The sequence below is a fragment of the Helicoverpa armigera genome, chromosome 13 (assembly GCF_030705265.1).
Source record: "Helicoverpa armigera isolate CAAS_96S chromosome 13, ASM3070526v1, whole genome shotgun sequence".
NCBI lineage: Eukaryota > Metazoa > Arthropoda > Insecta > Lepidoptera > Noctuidae > Helicoverpa > Helicoverpa armigera.
This window is the reverse complement of record NC_087132.1, coordinates 10330520-10347644: the sequence shown is the minus strand read 5'-3', so window position 1 is coordinate 10347644 and position 17125 is coordinate 10330520. Positions and strand designations below refer to the sequence as shown.

At 34.9% G+C, this 17125-nt stretch overlaps 1 protein-coding gene across 16 annotated transcripts in view; it reads right to left on the bottom strand.

Annotated features, from left to right (window-relative positions):
* The window catches only part of LOC110373336 (CUGBP Elav-like family member 1), a 376248-nt gene that overhangs the window by 83649 nt on the left and 275474 nt on the right, over window positions 1–17125 (bottom strand). For all 16 annotated transcript variants that reach the window (XM_021330583.3, XM_021330594.3, XM_049840472.2 and 13 more), the window contains one exon: window positions 8962–9010. In XM_021330583.3, coding sequence (XP_021186258.1) covers window positions 8962–9010 — 49 coding nt within the window. The remainder of the gene's footprint in view (window positions 1–8961; window positions 9011–17125) is intronic.

The window sequence follows — 17125 nt, the reverse complement described above, 5'->3', positions numbered from 1 at the left end:
GATCAAAATACATGTTAATGACATTTCATGCACTACGCTCTCTGTCATCGTTGATACAGCTCACAGATCTATCAACTGCATCTCAATCACCCACACTTCTGAACTGAGAGTTCAATAGTGATGCCAACTGGGATAGTCTACCCGAATTTAGGGTAAAGGAGGCGCTCCAAAACCATCTTATAACTGCCTTAAACCACCATATTAGGTAGTTTTGGGGTATTTAATTTTCCCATCATTATCCGTAAAAAAGACTACCTCTGGTATTTATGGAAAAAAGTTACGAGTATCAACTAAACTGAGAAAAGTACACTTTTGAATACATGGCGATGGTGAAAATTTAGGATTTGACAATTATTTTAAGGGGAAAAGTTTTGGAACAGTTGGCAACATTAGAGTTAAATATAACCGTTACATTTGACAGCGAGTAATTAATGGCCGTCGCTCAACTGATGTTCCTACGAGGATAATGCAAAAGGAAACAAAACATGTTTATTTCAGCGGCCCAGCTTTGGTTAACAATAGTGCTAATGTGTGATTTGTGTTGCGTTTAGTTTAGACTAATGTTACGCGATTCAACTACATAGACGATATTAGTATAGTAGTATAAAGTAGCAAATTTTTGGATTGAAGACGATATTATTGGTTTTGCTATTATTAAATTTGCTATTATTTTAGAGTTCACTTTACTGTAAAACTTCTTATGGTTAATGTCATTTATGTAGCTTTCTATGATGTACGAATACCTATGTAGCTGAAATTAGGGATCACTAAAGAGTCGACTTTTCAGGAATTTTACTTTATAGAATTTTATTTATCTTGTCAAATAATTCGGAATTAGGTATTTTAGTCCAAAAATAAAGCATTATATAGTAGAGTGGATTACCTATACTTCAAGTTCGTTACTAGATTAGCTTTTACCGTGCATGCCAAACATTTAGTTAAGGATAGAGCTGAATTTTCCTTTAGATAAAATACCTAACTATTAATAGTAGGTACTACAGAAGTTACTCATGTAGATATTATAATAACGTATATAAATAAACAGTATTATTCATCATTAATGTCTACAGACATATCAAAGTGCTTAATCAGATCTTAATTAGATTCCTAGAGTCTTTGAATTCTAATGAGATATTTAATGTTGTCTTACGTATGAGTACTTACTTGACTAATTGTCATTTATTTGAAGGTATTAATGCGTATTTTATTTGATGGATTGCGTCACTGAGTTAATGACTGTAATTATATAAAAGATAAGAGATCGATACATAGAAAGAGATGCTTTATTAAGTGCACCAATTGGAAAGTTCTAGTTGGTAGGTACCTAGTATCTTTCAGGTAAGGTGCATGAAATATTTCCCAGGTTCGATTCCCAGGTTGGAAAATCTCATGACTGATTTTATTACAGCCGTAAATCTGATCTCTTACATAGGTAATGTAGGTAAATGTTCTATAACAGGTGTAACATCAAATGCATGAATATTCCATTGCATTATATTATAATCTACAAGAACGCTCAAAGGCACGACTGACATACATTAGAGACAAGGAAAGTCTACATTATTGCTAAAGTTATTGTTTAACAATAATTCATTATGTAGAACATTAGAAGTAAGAAGTGTAGTAAACCGTAAAATGCTTTGTTTTATTTCGATAATATCTAGAGATTAATTCCAAAGATAGGCCTTGAGACGTTCGATTAGTATTCCATACAAACGAACAGTATTCCGAGAATTTGTGCAAAACTTCGCTAAAAGATTGTTCTTCAGTTCGCGCCAATATCGTAAATAGTGTTGCGACACAGGTATTGTTATAGTTTCCCACTAGAGGTAATTAACAAGCCGATTACGTATTACGGAATTCCCAATCAATTTCAAATATTTCAAGCACTCAACTCAAATATTTAACTAAACACTAAACGAAAACCAGAAACGCGATAACGAGGAGTCATTACAATTTCCAAAAACATTAATTTTAATTAAAATTAAATTACAACAAGAAAAGAGTTTCAAATGTTAAACAAAACTAATTATTAACCGTCCATTCCAATTTTCTCGGAACGAGACGAAAATAAAGAAAATTAAAAAATACAAATGTCACTTAATTTCCACGGAGTTATAATATCTTGCGTCAGCGGAGACGTATTGTTTTTCAGGCGGCATATCGGTCAATGCCAGACACGCTTTCCGTTTCAAAAGAGGAAAAAAATTGCAGACGACGTACAAAAACTTCAGTGGGTAAGATAGCAGCGTCAGTCATTCATACACTTTGTGTCAAGGATGGTCCAACGGAGCATAAAGGCATATGACTTGGCCGACAACAGGCTAACAACACTACAATGCACGTGTACGTAATGAATGGGGGGTAAGCACCGAACCTGGTACGTGGTAGGGGGTTGGGTTCGACGGCGGTAGCCAGTAGGCGGCGCTGATGGGCGGATAGTTGGTGCCGCTGGTCCGAGCCCCCGCCTTGCCGCGTGCGCCGCCCGCCTCGCCGCGCATCCTTAGCACTACACAACACATTCACATCACATGCCGCGCTCACGTCTGCATTCAACCGCGGCCGACACACAACTAAACGCGAACACTATCGGAGGTGCGCGGGCGCCGGCTCTGACGGACGATCACTCATTCCTCGTGGTGTTGTGTCACCTAGACCCCCCCCTCGTCCCTCGGTGGCTAATGAGCTCCGTCCTGGCGCGTCATACGGATTTCAATTGCATCGCATCTATTGTGTTCCAAGTTAACATTGTAGAGTCGTAAAGACACCTACGCGAATAATAATCGCGCGATTTATTGGGACAACAGTGTTAACACTGAAAATTGATGTCAATGCCCTTGGTGTTATACGGTTCAAAGACAGAAATGTACATAAATGCAGTAATGTAATCCATTAGTAAATCAGTATTTAAATTAAGCGATTCGATTAACGATATTAGGTATCTACGTAGGGTATACATTACACAAATCATTTTCATACAAAGAAAAACCAATTGAAATACTAATATACCAAACATTACGATTACAATAAAATTAATATACAACAATAACCATAATTTCAAAATAATTTTGTATATATTATTAGCGTATACAAATTATATGCAGCTCCGACGCTATATAAGAGTTGAGTTTATTTTGTCAGGTGGTCAGCACATATTGTAGGTAAATAGATTGCAAGCCATTGCAGAATAGACGCCTAAATATAAGGCAACGGGCACACAAAGTATAGAATGTTGGATGTTTTCTATGAACCAACATTCACGTACTAAAGTGCCTTACTACTTCTATACAGGAGGAAGAGTTTTTCTTTCACATACTATGTAGATGAAATATAGACAACTGTGCAGCTATTCTTACGTCTATTAAACTAAACCGGTTTAAACACAGCAATTAACTAAAGAACTCCATTAGCAGTTATACAAATTCTATATTTATACAAGCTCACATACAAAACAACTACAAAGTCCTTACTAAAAATAGAACAAAACTAGAGAAAAAATACGTGTTTTATAGTTTTACTATGAATACAACCGATCAGCTGATTACATAATGGGCCGGAAAAACAAATCACACGCGATTAAAGGTTCACTTCCACGCCATGCGGTGGACGCTACAATACTCAGAGTATGAGAATGTTTGGTTTTGTATCCGAGGCATAAGGAAGCAGAGACGAGCGACTGCGATTGTTGTCGACCCATGAAAATGAAACCTAGTGGAGGAGATTAAGCCAAAAAAAAAATTGACATAGGTATGCGAGATTATCTACAAATGACACAGGAATATCCTATTGCCTTGGTGATGGAAACCCAAAGATGAACCAAAGGAGACCCAATTTAAATGGGCTTATCACCAATAAATAGATAGAGAGATTCGACTGTTACCAAGCATAGGACAGAGTGGCAGTAATATTTGAGGGTACATTTCTAGGAGACGGACTCTTCTTATTAGAATTAGATTAAAACAATTATTCTTATAGGTAATTGTTTATATGTACAGAAACGAATGGCCATTTATCACCGCGCTTGCTCAAGGCAGATTGGCTTTTCCAGCCTTTTTATGTCTAAGTTTCCTGATGATGTTTTCCTTTACCGTAATGGAATTAGGTAACTACTAACTTTAAAAACTGTCACGCATTACTTTAAGATATACGTGTTCCGTATTTTAAAGTGCCCATAGATATGACTAAGGAGGTTTGTTTGTGTACGTATAGATTAGGCTTTCTGACTCATACTTAGAAAAGGGTAGAGTATATGTTCAATAAAATCTGAATCATCAGTTGGGTTTTATAACCCCAATAATGTTTAATTTGATTACAAAAATGTAAGATGTTACAATACGTTGTTTTATCTATTGTCTATGAATAGAATGGTTTTGTCTATAAGTAGCAATAAACAGAATTATCGTGGTCTATTTTATTTGTTGTACACAGTAAAATGCATTACTATAAGCATTCAATGTTAAACTTCTATTTATTTATAAGTTACGACAGTCATAATTTAAAAATGAATAATAATTTAATAAAATAATGAGTTCTATTAAATAGAGTAATAATAAGCCACTTCGACTTTAACAACAATAACCTAGCGCCGCAATAAGTACCTAAGTAAGTAATATTCAAGGCTGTACTCAGTTTTTCCTTATTTACTCAATTCGGTTAAGAAACTGCATCGATGCGCGCGCGCATCTCGATCGCACGATTTAAATACGGATAGCACGCAAATCTATCTGAGATCTATCTATCGCTCGTGGCAAAGTCAGATGGATCATAAAGTTAAGCAACGCTTGGCGCGGTCGGTCGGTGAATGGGTGACTATCTTGTCTTAACGAGTTCTTCCGCGTTTCGGAAGGCACAATAAACTGGTGGGTGCCGACTGTCATTTGAACATATTTGGCAGTCGTTACGGGTAGTCAGAAGCCTGAAACGCTGACAACCAGTAGGCATTGGGTACTGATCGGGTAACTGGGTTGATGCGGTCAGATAAGTAGGCAGTCGCAGTTCTTGTAAAACGCTGGTACTCAGCTGCATCCAGTTAGACTGAAAGGCGACCCCGACATAGTTGGGAAAAGGCTAGGAAGATGATGACGAAGAGCACGCATATCTATTCGTAGATACGATTATATAAATAGAAACTACAATCTATTGTTCTCATACTATCCGCTTCATTTCGTTTTAGTCGCGTTTTATTTGATATTTATTGTTGGACTTTAGATTTATGTGTGATGTTTTTTATGAAGCTGTAAACATTTTGTTGCTGTCCATACCGAGTAGATTTTATTAGTGGAATATTTGACCTTTATAATTTATGAGAGTGTATGAATGTCACTTTATTTTTATTTATTGTAAAATTTAGGGTCCCTTCATAGATATTGACATTACCAAAATATGCTTATTTGATGCTTTTTAAATAGTAATTACAAGCGAAAAATCTGGAGAGCTACAAATTACCTATTTTGACTAGACTAAATATGTATCCCACCCAAAACAAAAATGTGAAAGACTGCCAAGTTCGATGATATGGGAATGCTTCGCCTATAAAAGAAGTGAGATCTGAATAAGTATCAAGTTCCATACACATACCTCAGTTAAAAATAGTTACTTTTTAATAATGTTACTTGGCAAGTTTTGACACACCTTGTTAAAAAAACTACTAAACGCAAGGAATCAAGTATTTAATTTTCTATTAAAACTTGCCAAGTAACATCATTAAAAAGTAACTATTTTTAACTGAGGTATGTGTATGGAACTTGGTACTTATTCAGATCTCACTTCTTTGATAGGCGAAGCATTCCCATATCATCGAACTTGGCAGTCTTTCACATTTTTGTTTTGGGTGGGATTTCATTTATTTTTGTAAGGTTGTTTATTTTTTTTCTTTATGATTAAGTTAGTTAAGGAAATGTCTCATTTATACTATCTTTCAGATTTTTGAATATGCACTATGCTTCTTACAAAGAAGTGATCTAGAATAATTAAATGGACTAGATTTACCAACTGACTGACATGACATGTTATCATACATTATGTTCGTGGATCATAGTTACACATTCGTTATTATCGAAAGTGACTCACACTTGACCGTTTTCAGATTTTTACTTTACTTTGACTCAAACCTTTGTAACGAATTTCAGATCGGTACGACCATTCGAAGATATATAAATATAGATAAATTTAGTTCGTTTTAGTTCCTTAGGGATATAAATTTACACCTTCATTATTTTGAAACCGACTCACACTTGGCCATTTTCCGATTTTTTCCTTTACCTTGACATAAAGACCTACCTTCATGCCAAATTTCAAGTCAATACGACCATTGGAAGTGGTCTAGGTTTTTGATGAGTGAGTGAGTCAGTCAGTGAGTGTATAGTAAAAATAGCGATTTTCTGACGTCAATATCTCAAGACCTACAATAGGTATATTAATGAAATTTTGTATTTTAGATAAGTGAGGGGGTCTCAACAGATACTAGAAATTTGATATGCGTAAACAAAATAGATTTTGAGTTATAGGGGGGTCGAATTTGGCCCGAAATGGTTCGTGTAATATAACCCACGGCCGGTGTGTCGCTTTTTTGCTCGAACTTGGCGGACACACTGCCGTGTGTCTAGATAATTTATTAATACATTTATAGCTTGGATTGTATAACGTTCTCAGGAATAGATAGAAAACGATTGTAAATAATTTTATTTTCTTTTAAAAAGAGTGTCCATGGACTTTCTTGCCGGTTCTTCTTCATGAGGCCAACTCTTTGGAACCTTGCAACCTTGCACGAAAGAGCTTTTGTAGGTCTATTCGAAATAAAAAACTGACACCACTATTTGACGATATTTTGGTCACAGTTACAATAGACAAGAAGAGAATATGACTACGAAATAATGAATAAAAAGTATCGCAGTGCCTAATAAAAGACCGATCAGCGATTTGTTTATGCGCAAGTCAGTCAGTAATGTCAAACAGAATGCTATACACATAAACATACAAGCATATACATTGATAGGCAATACGCATAAATATGTAGGCAAGTAATATCACAATGTATCGAACTCACATGTTGCTGTGCAGTAAAAATTGTTAAGGCGAAGATACATCATCGGTAGATTATTAAAACATTTAAGATTTTTTATAACTTTTTTGCTATGTTTTAAAACTTTTTTGCTATGTTTTTAAAGTTGTTTGCTATGTTTTTAAAGTTGTTTGCTATGTTTTTCATGATGTGTGTTTGATTTTAATTAGATTAAATATTTTAAATACTTATGAAATGAAATGGTGTGGCTAGAAAGAGCGGGTGAACAAAGAGATAGTTTATCTAAAATCTGGTACCTACTCCTTGCCAAGGTTTTTTTTTGCATTTTTTTTTCAAAATATATACCAGTTTGTATATACCTAAAAATAATTATGTACCACGTTTACTAAATCTACCTTTACTAAACTATTACCAAAAGCTGTCAAGTTTACCGTTGCGGGTAAACCAATCTTCTGTATAATCTGTGGTAACATCACGTGACGAGGACAAGCGGTGACAGAGCACGCACGTGTCGTGTCTCTTTCACACATATCAGTGTGTAACTCTATAGTGCGTTTGTCTTCCAGTGAAATATATGTTGGCATATTGTCGTTGTTTAGTTGAGCAATCATGTTTTAAGTTTAATAAATAGTATAAATATGTTTGTTGTTTTCGAATAAATCAAAATATATAAGAAAAAAAAAACCATTGTATCTAGTGGAAAGTATAAGCTTCATACCTATATTGAAAAATAATAATGTTGTTTTTTTGAATATTATCAAGAGTATTAAGTATCAAAGGAGTGTATGGAAAAGGTTTAGAATATTGTATCACAAAAAAATAACGAGTATATTGATCCACATTCACCAATGTTTGCCCACAAAATATAAACAAATATGTTATGTAAAATATTACAAGATAACTTTCGTATCACCGTGCAGTGTGACCCAGCCCTAACGCAAATAGGTGTGCAACTGTTGAATCAATTTGTCATACGTTCCGTATGCAGTCCTTGAGACTAGCCTTATCGATGTTTAGCGAAACACCAAAGTCAACACTATGTACTTGACGGTTATAGAAGGTCTAGGATTGTTAACACTCCGATTTTTTTGTCGCCAAGAGTGATATAAAACATTTGTTACTCATAATAAACATGTCTCTGACTAGAAAGAATGTTACTTGTGAGATGACAGAAGATAGAAGAGTATGGAAGAAGAAAATATGCTGCGTCGACTTCAAATCAAATTGGGCTAAGGGCAGAATGATGATGATGTTACATAACATGTCTCTGTAGTTTTAACTCTTAAAATAAGTGAATTAAAATTATAATTAAGTTAGCTTAGGATTAGTTGCACCATTAAACTATAGGTAACGATGACCATACCCAACCGTGAAATTGTCACCCATTGGTTAAATCGCCGTAAATTGCCACCCATTGGGTTATCGTTACAGTTTGCAACTCACCGTATGTTAGTTTAGTTAAGTCAACTTAAAAAATAATAAATAAGAAGCAATACTTTTTTTGCCTCTAAGTTAATAATTGATGAACAGGAAAAAATGCACAATGCACGATTCTAGTGGGATTGTTTGTTCGTATGTAGGTATGTATGTTTGTTTTATGTCTGACTTAGAAGTGACCTTGTCTAAACACCTAATCTATCATAAACATAGGATGCATGCACAATCTATTACCTTAGCTTGAAGGTCGTTTCCTAACGTTATATTATAAAATATTATAAGTTAAGGTTTACACTGGTAATATCATATTTTGCAGGTTTTTTTAACTCTCTTTAAGTTTCAGAGTTAAGGCTGGTATTGTGAGTGTGTAAATTATTTAAGATTTCGACTCTGATTTTCATTCGATTATTTTGCAAAATATTTTAAACGTTTTGATTCATTTAACCTGCAAATGAAATTGAACTGTAAGTATGTTCCTATCGTTAAGGTTCAAAATGACTTACCATTTCTGTTTTCACTGTCAGCCGGCTTCATCTGAATAGGGTGGTGCATCTGTTGGACAAAAGAAACAATATATTAATATTCAGAAAGTTAAATTAAGTAATTAATTAAAGTAATAAATTGAGACACAAACAAAGTAAGGAATTTTGTGTAAATTATATGTTCTCTAAGGCCGCGTTCCAAAAATAATAGGTACCTAAGTAGATAATTTTACCGATATTTTTTATGTCACAAGCATAGGGCACCTTTTCGTTGTTCGAAAAAAGTTTGATAGGTAGGAGCAGAATAACCTTTTACTAGTTTAGTCAAATTCTCTCAACCAACTCAAATATGTTGGAAGCCAACCCTAGCATAGCTGGGAAAAGGTTCGGGAGATGTTGAGTCAAATCTACCTCAAATGAAGAACCGTTGATTGACAGAAGATATTATACATCATCAAATCTCCTGAGGCATCTAAAACAAAAACCTATCATCTTCAACAACTATGAATATAAACATATTTATGTATAAAATCATATGGAATTGTTGGGTGTCAATGCATCGGCGATAGAGCACAAACAATGTTAACCCCGTTAGAATGATTAACAGCATATCGGCCGACGACATTAATTCGGCTTTGCACACTGTTAACACTAAATATAGTTGCAGAAATTCCACTTTACAAATACCCCGGAATACTCAAATGTTACTTTAAGTTTTCTGTCGCAGCAATTCCCGCAAGTGTGGCAGTGAAATAATAATGAATTTAGTGACGTTTAATGTTCGGCTGATAGACTACTCGTCACGTTTGTTTAGTCTAGAAAGCCACTACTGGATAATGGAGTAAAAGAAAAATACTGAAAATATTGCAGAAATTACGACAGTCCAAGAAGCTTAAATATTGTAGGGATTTTTTGGTCATTGCTCAATAATTGAATTCACCTGAGTATACGCATTCTATTCCTATACTAAATTCTTTTGGAGAGAACGACTAAAGAATACAAGCCGATCTTCTCTTTGCATGCATCAAAGAAATCATGCTCCTAATTCTGCAGTTACTGACTTTTTAATGACTAAGAAGCAGTGAGCCTTCTGTGTACCCCATATAATGCACACAAACAAATTATTTATATGTTAGGTGTGCAAACAATCCCGAACTATTTTAATTATTCGTAAACATTGGTCGAGCGCACATCGCGACGCGTTGTTCTGTCACTCTATTGTTGTTACAATTGCATCTGTGTGTGTAAGTACATGTGTTATGCTGTATGTGTGGGTGACGATGCAAGTGGACTGTTGTGTTTGGTAACTAGAAATTACAGTTTGTATCAAATAACTTTGCAATTCTGAGCTACTTGTACCTATCCTTGTGATTTTGCTTTATTTAACCGAAGTTGGTGCTACAAGATTTTCTAAATTCTTAAAAAAGTATGTACACTACACTACGCATATGAGGCATCAAATAGCTAATTTAGCTGAAGCAAGAAGGAGTGTTGACTTCAATTTGACAATATGACTTTCTCAGGGATAGCTTGAAAACTATTGTTTTTATGAAAAGAGTGTCTGCCTATAGAGTTTCTACGTAAGACTCACTCTTTGGGACCGTGCAACTAGCTTGATGTTACAAAAGAGCTGTAATAGGCTTCTTTGAAATTAATTATTTTTTACTTTAACCTGACTAACATCTACCTTTATTTCTTCTGGTGGTATTTGTGTACCAGGGCCGGGGTAACTCTTTCGAACAATTTCGGAGACCTCATAATTACCCAAAGAAATGTATCTAGTTCAGCAACCTTTAACGAACGTTTGCACGTTGAACTCTACGGATAGTAACCTATAGACTGGCGCTCGACGGATGCGGTACAAGAATAAAACGAATCGTTTATTTTGACTCGTGATTTAGTATCGATCAATGCAAGTGATTTGATGGGGCTACGATCAATCTTTATTTATGTGGTTATCAAGAAATCGGAAGTCTTATTTTACAAATAGACACAGCCTATAAACCCCGAAAGCAAATATAGTGCTAAGAAGTGTATTTGAGACAAATTCTGTACGTTTTACGACATGGTTTAGTATGTCAGACTTAGGAGAAGGTTTTAGGAACATAATTGAAGTCAGTTTTTTTTTTTTTTTAAGTTATTTTTTCTTATATGTTACTGAAAACAATAGCACACATAGTAAACAAACACACATACATACGCAACACAACAGCCCCGCCCAGAGGCGCCGAAAGAAAACCAACCAAGTGCCATCAATCAGCGATCACTCTATTTATACAGCGACATGCATCGCACTCTTGTTATTGAGTAATGAACCGAGAATTGGCACCTACACCACTCAAACTTTCCATTCGTTCAAGAAGAACACATTTTTTCAAACGTATATAAAAGTATCTGAAATCATTAATTTCAATTACTCTTCTGAATTAGCAATGAATGGGGAGTCAATCAATTACTCAGTCAAAATGTTAAAGCTTGTTGCTTGAATCAAAGACTAAAGATTGATGGAATAGAGTCGACAAAATAACATGTCGATATTTTATTAAAGGTTATTGGAAAAAAGTTTTTATTTACTCCTAACTTAAGATTCTTAATAGTAAAAATGGTTTAGATTTCGTCTACTACACTGCAATTTTTGAACCATCCTATAAGACAGTTAATCTATTTAATACGTTAATTCATATTACAAAGATTAAATTAACGAACATTGACCACCTCTATAATTACAAAAACAATTCCTAATTCAAATATTCTAGCTTACCACGTAATGCCAACGTAACACGTTCCGATGCGCGCGCGCCAACCGACGCGTCAAACGACTCATCGGCACGAGCCAATCAGATCGAAGTAGCGTGTAATGAACCGTGAAACTAGACAGATTTAAATGTAGCCAGTGTTATTGGTTACTAATCTGTGAAAGTTTCACTTTTGTCTACAATTTTTTTTCTAACGATTTGCCTTGAATGATTGAATGGTGCTCTAAGAAAGGTGTATTTTAAAACAAGGAAGAAAGAAATCTAAGTACCTAATGTAATAAAGAGGAAAAATATTTTGTTTGTTTGTACCCTAAAAGCTTCGAAGCTACCCGACCGATTTGAAAAACTATTTTACTGTTGGAAAGCTACAGTCCTCCCGAGTACCACAGGTTGCATTTAATAAGGGTATTGGCTGAGTTCCCAAGGAACGCGGGTGGAACCACGGGAAAACGGCTAGTATAAAATATGGAGGGAAATTTTAAACAAAACGAAATGTCTTATTTGTCATCACAAATATTTTTCTAATTTATGTGTTTTTTAATGACTTAAGCTTATGACCTAAATAAAGTCATTAATTTTGTCCTGAAATCCCATTTAATACAATTGATGGGTATATAATTATGTTGTATCAACTTAGATGGCCGAGGGCGCTCTGACATCGACCCTTATCTAATTACCTTTTAGCGAACATCAATCAAGACTTAACATGTATAATTTACCTAGAATATTGAACTATCTTACATAGGATAATACCTGTGAAGTGTAATTATAGGTACTTACTTGTGTATGTGTGTACTTATAAATTAAATACTCCCAAGATAATTCTAGGAAAAAAATATTATTCACTGAATGCTGATATGTACGAAGTACTGCAGATTTTCATAAGAAAATGATATAAAGTGTATTTACTCGTATTCGTCATTCTCAGAATTTTCAAAGGATTCGATAATAAAAAAAAATACTTAAGCGGATCCGATTCCCAATATTCCTTAAAATTTTTAAATATTTTTGATGAATCTCAGAATTGAGTACAAAATGAAATACCCGAATACAATACATAGGTACATACGTAGAAATAAAAGCTCTCGCCTACTTTTTGTCGTTTGTATTCGCACAAAAAAGGCTTATGTATACAAAAAGCATAGCATCGCACGGTCGGACGTGCCCAGAAGGCAGGCCGCATTGCCAACGAAAAGGAACAAAAACTACTAGTGTGACAGCAACATGAATATTAAAATAACTCGAAAGCATCAATTTTTAGCTCAACACGCGCTCTGTATAGCTTTTGAAAGGTTTAGTGGCGATTGAGGGCAAGTTAGGCTAAACACACGTGTTTTTTTTAACTTGGGATAGGCTAAAATTTGAAAATAGGGGTCAGTTGCACCAAATGATGGTTGGCAAATAGAAAGGAGCACTTTTTAATGCTTCTTGTATATATAATGCACAATGGTGAACTTACAGCCCTGGGCGTTCTCTGCCAGTCTACCTCTGGGTAGTGGGGAGAAAGAATTACTTACATAAAAATACAATATAAATTTAGATAGAGAACGGGGTGATGAAGATCAGAACAATACTAAAATTTCACCTCAACAAATCTATGAAAGCAACATTACTCGACTAAAATAGTCCTATCAAACTTTTCCAATATGCGTACAATGGACCGAAGTTCACGAAAAGCAATTACAAAATAACTATTGACACTGGAATCGTCCTAGATTTAAGGTATAGGTCACAGTTCTCGTAGACCCATCGCAGGTTTATTGCCATTTGCTTCCATTCAATATAAATTCCCGATAGACGCGAGAGCCATCTGCTTATAGGGCTGACTCAAATCTGGATCAAGATTTTTTTTCCATCAAAATTGTTTGTAAATAATGTAGGTCTTTGTTTGATCGACCAAAGATGATTTTATAAACTTTTGATCTAAAACTCGAAGGGTGGGTTGCACTATTTAATGACAACTAAACGATAACCAGCCGTGAAATTACAACACTGGTCAAATTACCGCCAATTGTTGAAATTTGACGGCTGGTTATGGTTTGTTTATTAATAGTAACATGGTGCAACCCACCCTCAGTGGATCAGATACAATGGTTTGTACCACTGGTCACAGCTAAAAACAAAAGAAACCCGAGAATGCTCATAACAACCAGAGAGATTGACTAACCGCTGTTAATAAGGAAACTCTTATCGCCTACACGCATTTTAATCAATTAATCAATTTCTGCAGATCGGGGCCAGACATGTAGTCCTGTAATTTGCATCGTGCAATTTGAGTCAGCGAGATCAAACTTTAGTGCCACATATTTACCTATTAGCTGTTGCTTACGCGTCCAGAAGAAAATAGGCTCAAGACTATGTTAATAGTTTCATTTAAAAGATGACCAAAATTGTTGGCTATTTCAAACAATTATGTTCTTTTTAATCCTACAGCCCTAATGTTTTAATCTTTGATCTGGATAACTCTATACTGTTTTTGAATTTAAACCCAAGAGCAATATTAAGAGCATAATTAATTACTTATTTTCAATGAAATGTAGCATTCCTATATTCTCCAAGACGTTGCATTGAGTGTCGCTCTTTACAATGCGCAAGAGTCACAGCTGATGCTCGTACGTCCTCTCCCATTTAATTAGTTGAATCATTTGATTTAAACTAGACACATTGTAGTGTTATGAAGACGTACACTGCTATTAAAATAACTTCGGTGAGTAAAGCACTATTCTAGATGTCAACGTTTGTCAACTGAAGAAAGAGTATCACCCCTAATGAAGCTACGTAGTTTAAAAGGAAAATAAAAGTTCTGGAATTCATTTCTTTTAAAATCAGTGCCGTTTAGCGATTTGAACACGAAAAATAAAACAAAAAACTTTTCAACAACAATAAAAGGGGTTTTTATTGACATTGAAATAAACTTAAGCCGTCTGCTATTTCGCAGTCCGTAAAAGTCAGTCGCGTTTTACAGTCAATTTGTAGTTACAAATTGAAAACTTTTATTGTACTGCGATAGATAAATTCTTTGAGACGCCCGCGATGGGTTTAACAACCTCGCTTACTGCCTACGATTAAACGGCACGGTGATAGTTTTATTTGTTTCCAATTTAAAAAAAGTATAGGTCCTCTTTTAAGAGCAAAATTTCATTCCCTTAAATATTTAGGCATTCATATTGTCTGAAAAAGGCGACAAATGGACTTTAAATTTTTCCGACGTTTGACATAACTAGAAGACTATGAAAGTGATACTCTTCTATTTACCTACCAAACAAAGAGCATATAACTCATTTACGTTATTTACTAATTCCATCTTAAAGTACATTATTATAAAGTTGCAAATCGATTGGCAGCCCTAGAACTCGTCAGCCGTCACTGCACTGAATGTCGATAGTAATTCGCACAGCGGACAGTGATTAAAAATAAATGAGGTGTGACAAGACGATTGACATACTAAAGAAAATTCCTATGTTCTTGTATGGCCGATTTATTGAAAATGAAAATTCCTGTACATGAAATTCTTTAGGTATTCGTTAGGCATCCGTCTTGCTGTAGGTAAATGATTATGATGTGAACGTATGTTGGGTGTCCAAATTGTATTGTTTCATTTGCCAAAAGATGTTTCATACAAAGTTGGTTTCATATTCGCTGCTTGTACCATAAACCTAATATAGTTCAGGGAGTCTGGGACAGTAGTGGTCTAGGTAGTGGGCTAGGATCTCAAGTTCAGCAAGAAAAAAACAATCAAAATATTAAAACTAAATTGATTACAATTCACTTGAAAGAAATGACGCCTATTCTAAATATACTTTACTAATGGTGAAAATGAATATGTCCTAATCACCTTATTTTACCGTTATAATACTTTACATACAGTTTCCCCATTTGACCATTTTTTAGCAAACCCATAAATCGTGCACTTTCTTTTCGCGGCATCCCTATACCCCGTCAGGCGTCAGCAGGGAGCGCGCCGGTAACTCGCCAGTGATCCGCCTCGCATCGGACGCTGTTTAAAAATAAATGAGCTGTGACAGCCCGCCAAGATGCCCGCCTCGTTACATGGGCTAAATTAATTTATAGTTTTTACACAGCTAACTCTGCTTCGCACACGTGGATATTTGGGAGTCATTGAGAAATTGTGGTACCTAATCTAGGAAAATCTATTGTCCAATTTAAACCAGTCAAAGTCTTACGTAGGTATAGGCTCTTTAGGTATAGGCTAAAATGATACTAGATTGGTTAGATTGGTAGATTGGTTTTACTAATCTAGTAATGTTAAAGTAGAAAGAATGTGAAATTATGGCAATCAAATGCTACAAGTCGTAGAACTATACAAGACTATTTGGTCAAAATGCATAATTTAAAATCAAGTTGTTGTTTACATATATATTTTCAGGAACAATAACCTTAAATATCTAACCCACTGAGGTAAATAAGCTTGAAGATTTCACGACAGCAAGGAGACATGCGGTTTGAGGTGAGTTGACGAACGTCGCGCCCAGAGACAACGCCGTCCCATCCCGTCTACTAATGTGTTTTTGTAACATAAATCGTGGCCAATTTATCAATTAAAATGAATACGTTGAAAGAGAATGTGTATGTTTTTATACGTAATATGCATGATTTGTATATTAATCACACGGTAGCTGCGAACGTGAATGTTTTCAAACGTCCCACGCGTTTTATCAATGAATGTATTTAAATCTTTTGCTTCCGCGCTCGAGAAATGTAGAATGTTGTGTTGCAGTTTGTCATTTTCACGGGAAATATTTAAATTAAGATGCGGGCACATTTTTGAAATAATTTAACGTGCAGACCAGATATAAAACAAATATAAAATACTTAATTATTTACGGCGGAAAACATTGTACAAAAAAACGTGAATTGCCCAAAGGCACTTGGATTGGTAAAGGTAAATAATAAGTAAATATTTTTTTGCCTCCATTTAACCATTTTCAGAAAGAATTATACTTGTGCTTTGCAGAGATATAGCTGAATAATTTGATGGAAATGCACGACTATTCAAATTACGTTTGGCACGGAGCACCAAATTGAAAATATTTGTGGCCAATAAAACTGTATTCAACACATTTTTATTATGATAGTTTTATATGAATATTATGAGTTCTGCTTCATTTTCACAGGGATTTGAGAGTTAACTGCCGATTTATGACTTGTATAAATTAAATCAAACACTTCATGAGGCTCAAATTCCGTGTGAATTTAGACGTTTTGTGAATGGAATATTTTACGATTGGAAAATATTTTGTTTGTGTTCGGTTTTCCACAAATGAGGAGTGTCGTGTTGTAAGTGTTTTATGTGAATCTGGTTTTCTTAGTTTGCTTTCTGGGTGAGATTTAGAGTTGTGTAAGATTTTTTCATGTTTTAAATTAGTTTCTTTGAATATAGCTGACTGTTAATATTTAACTGTTTGTAT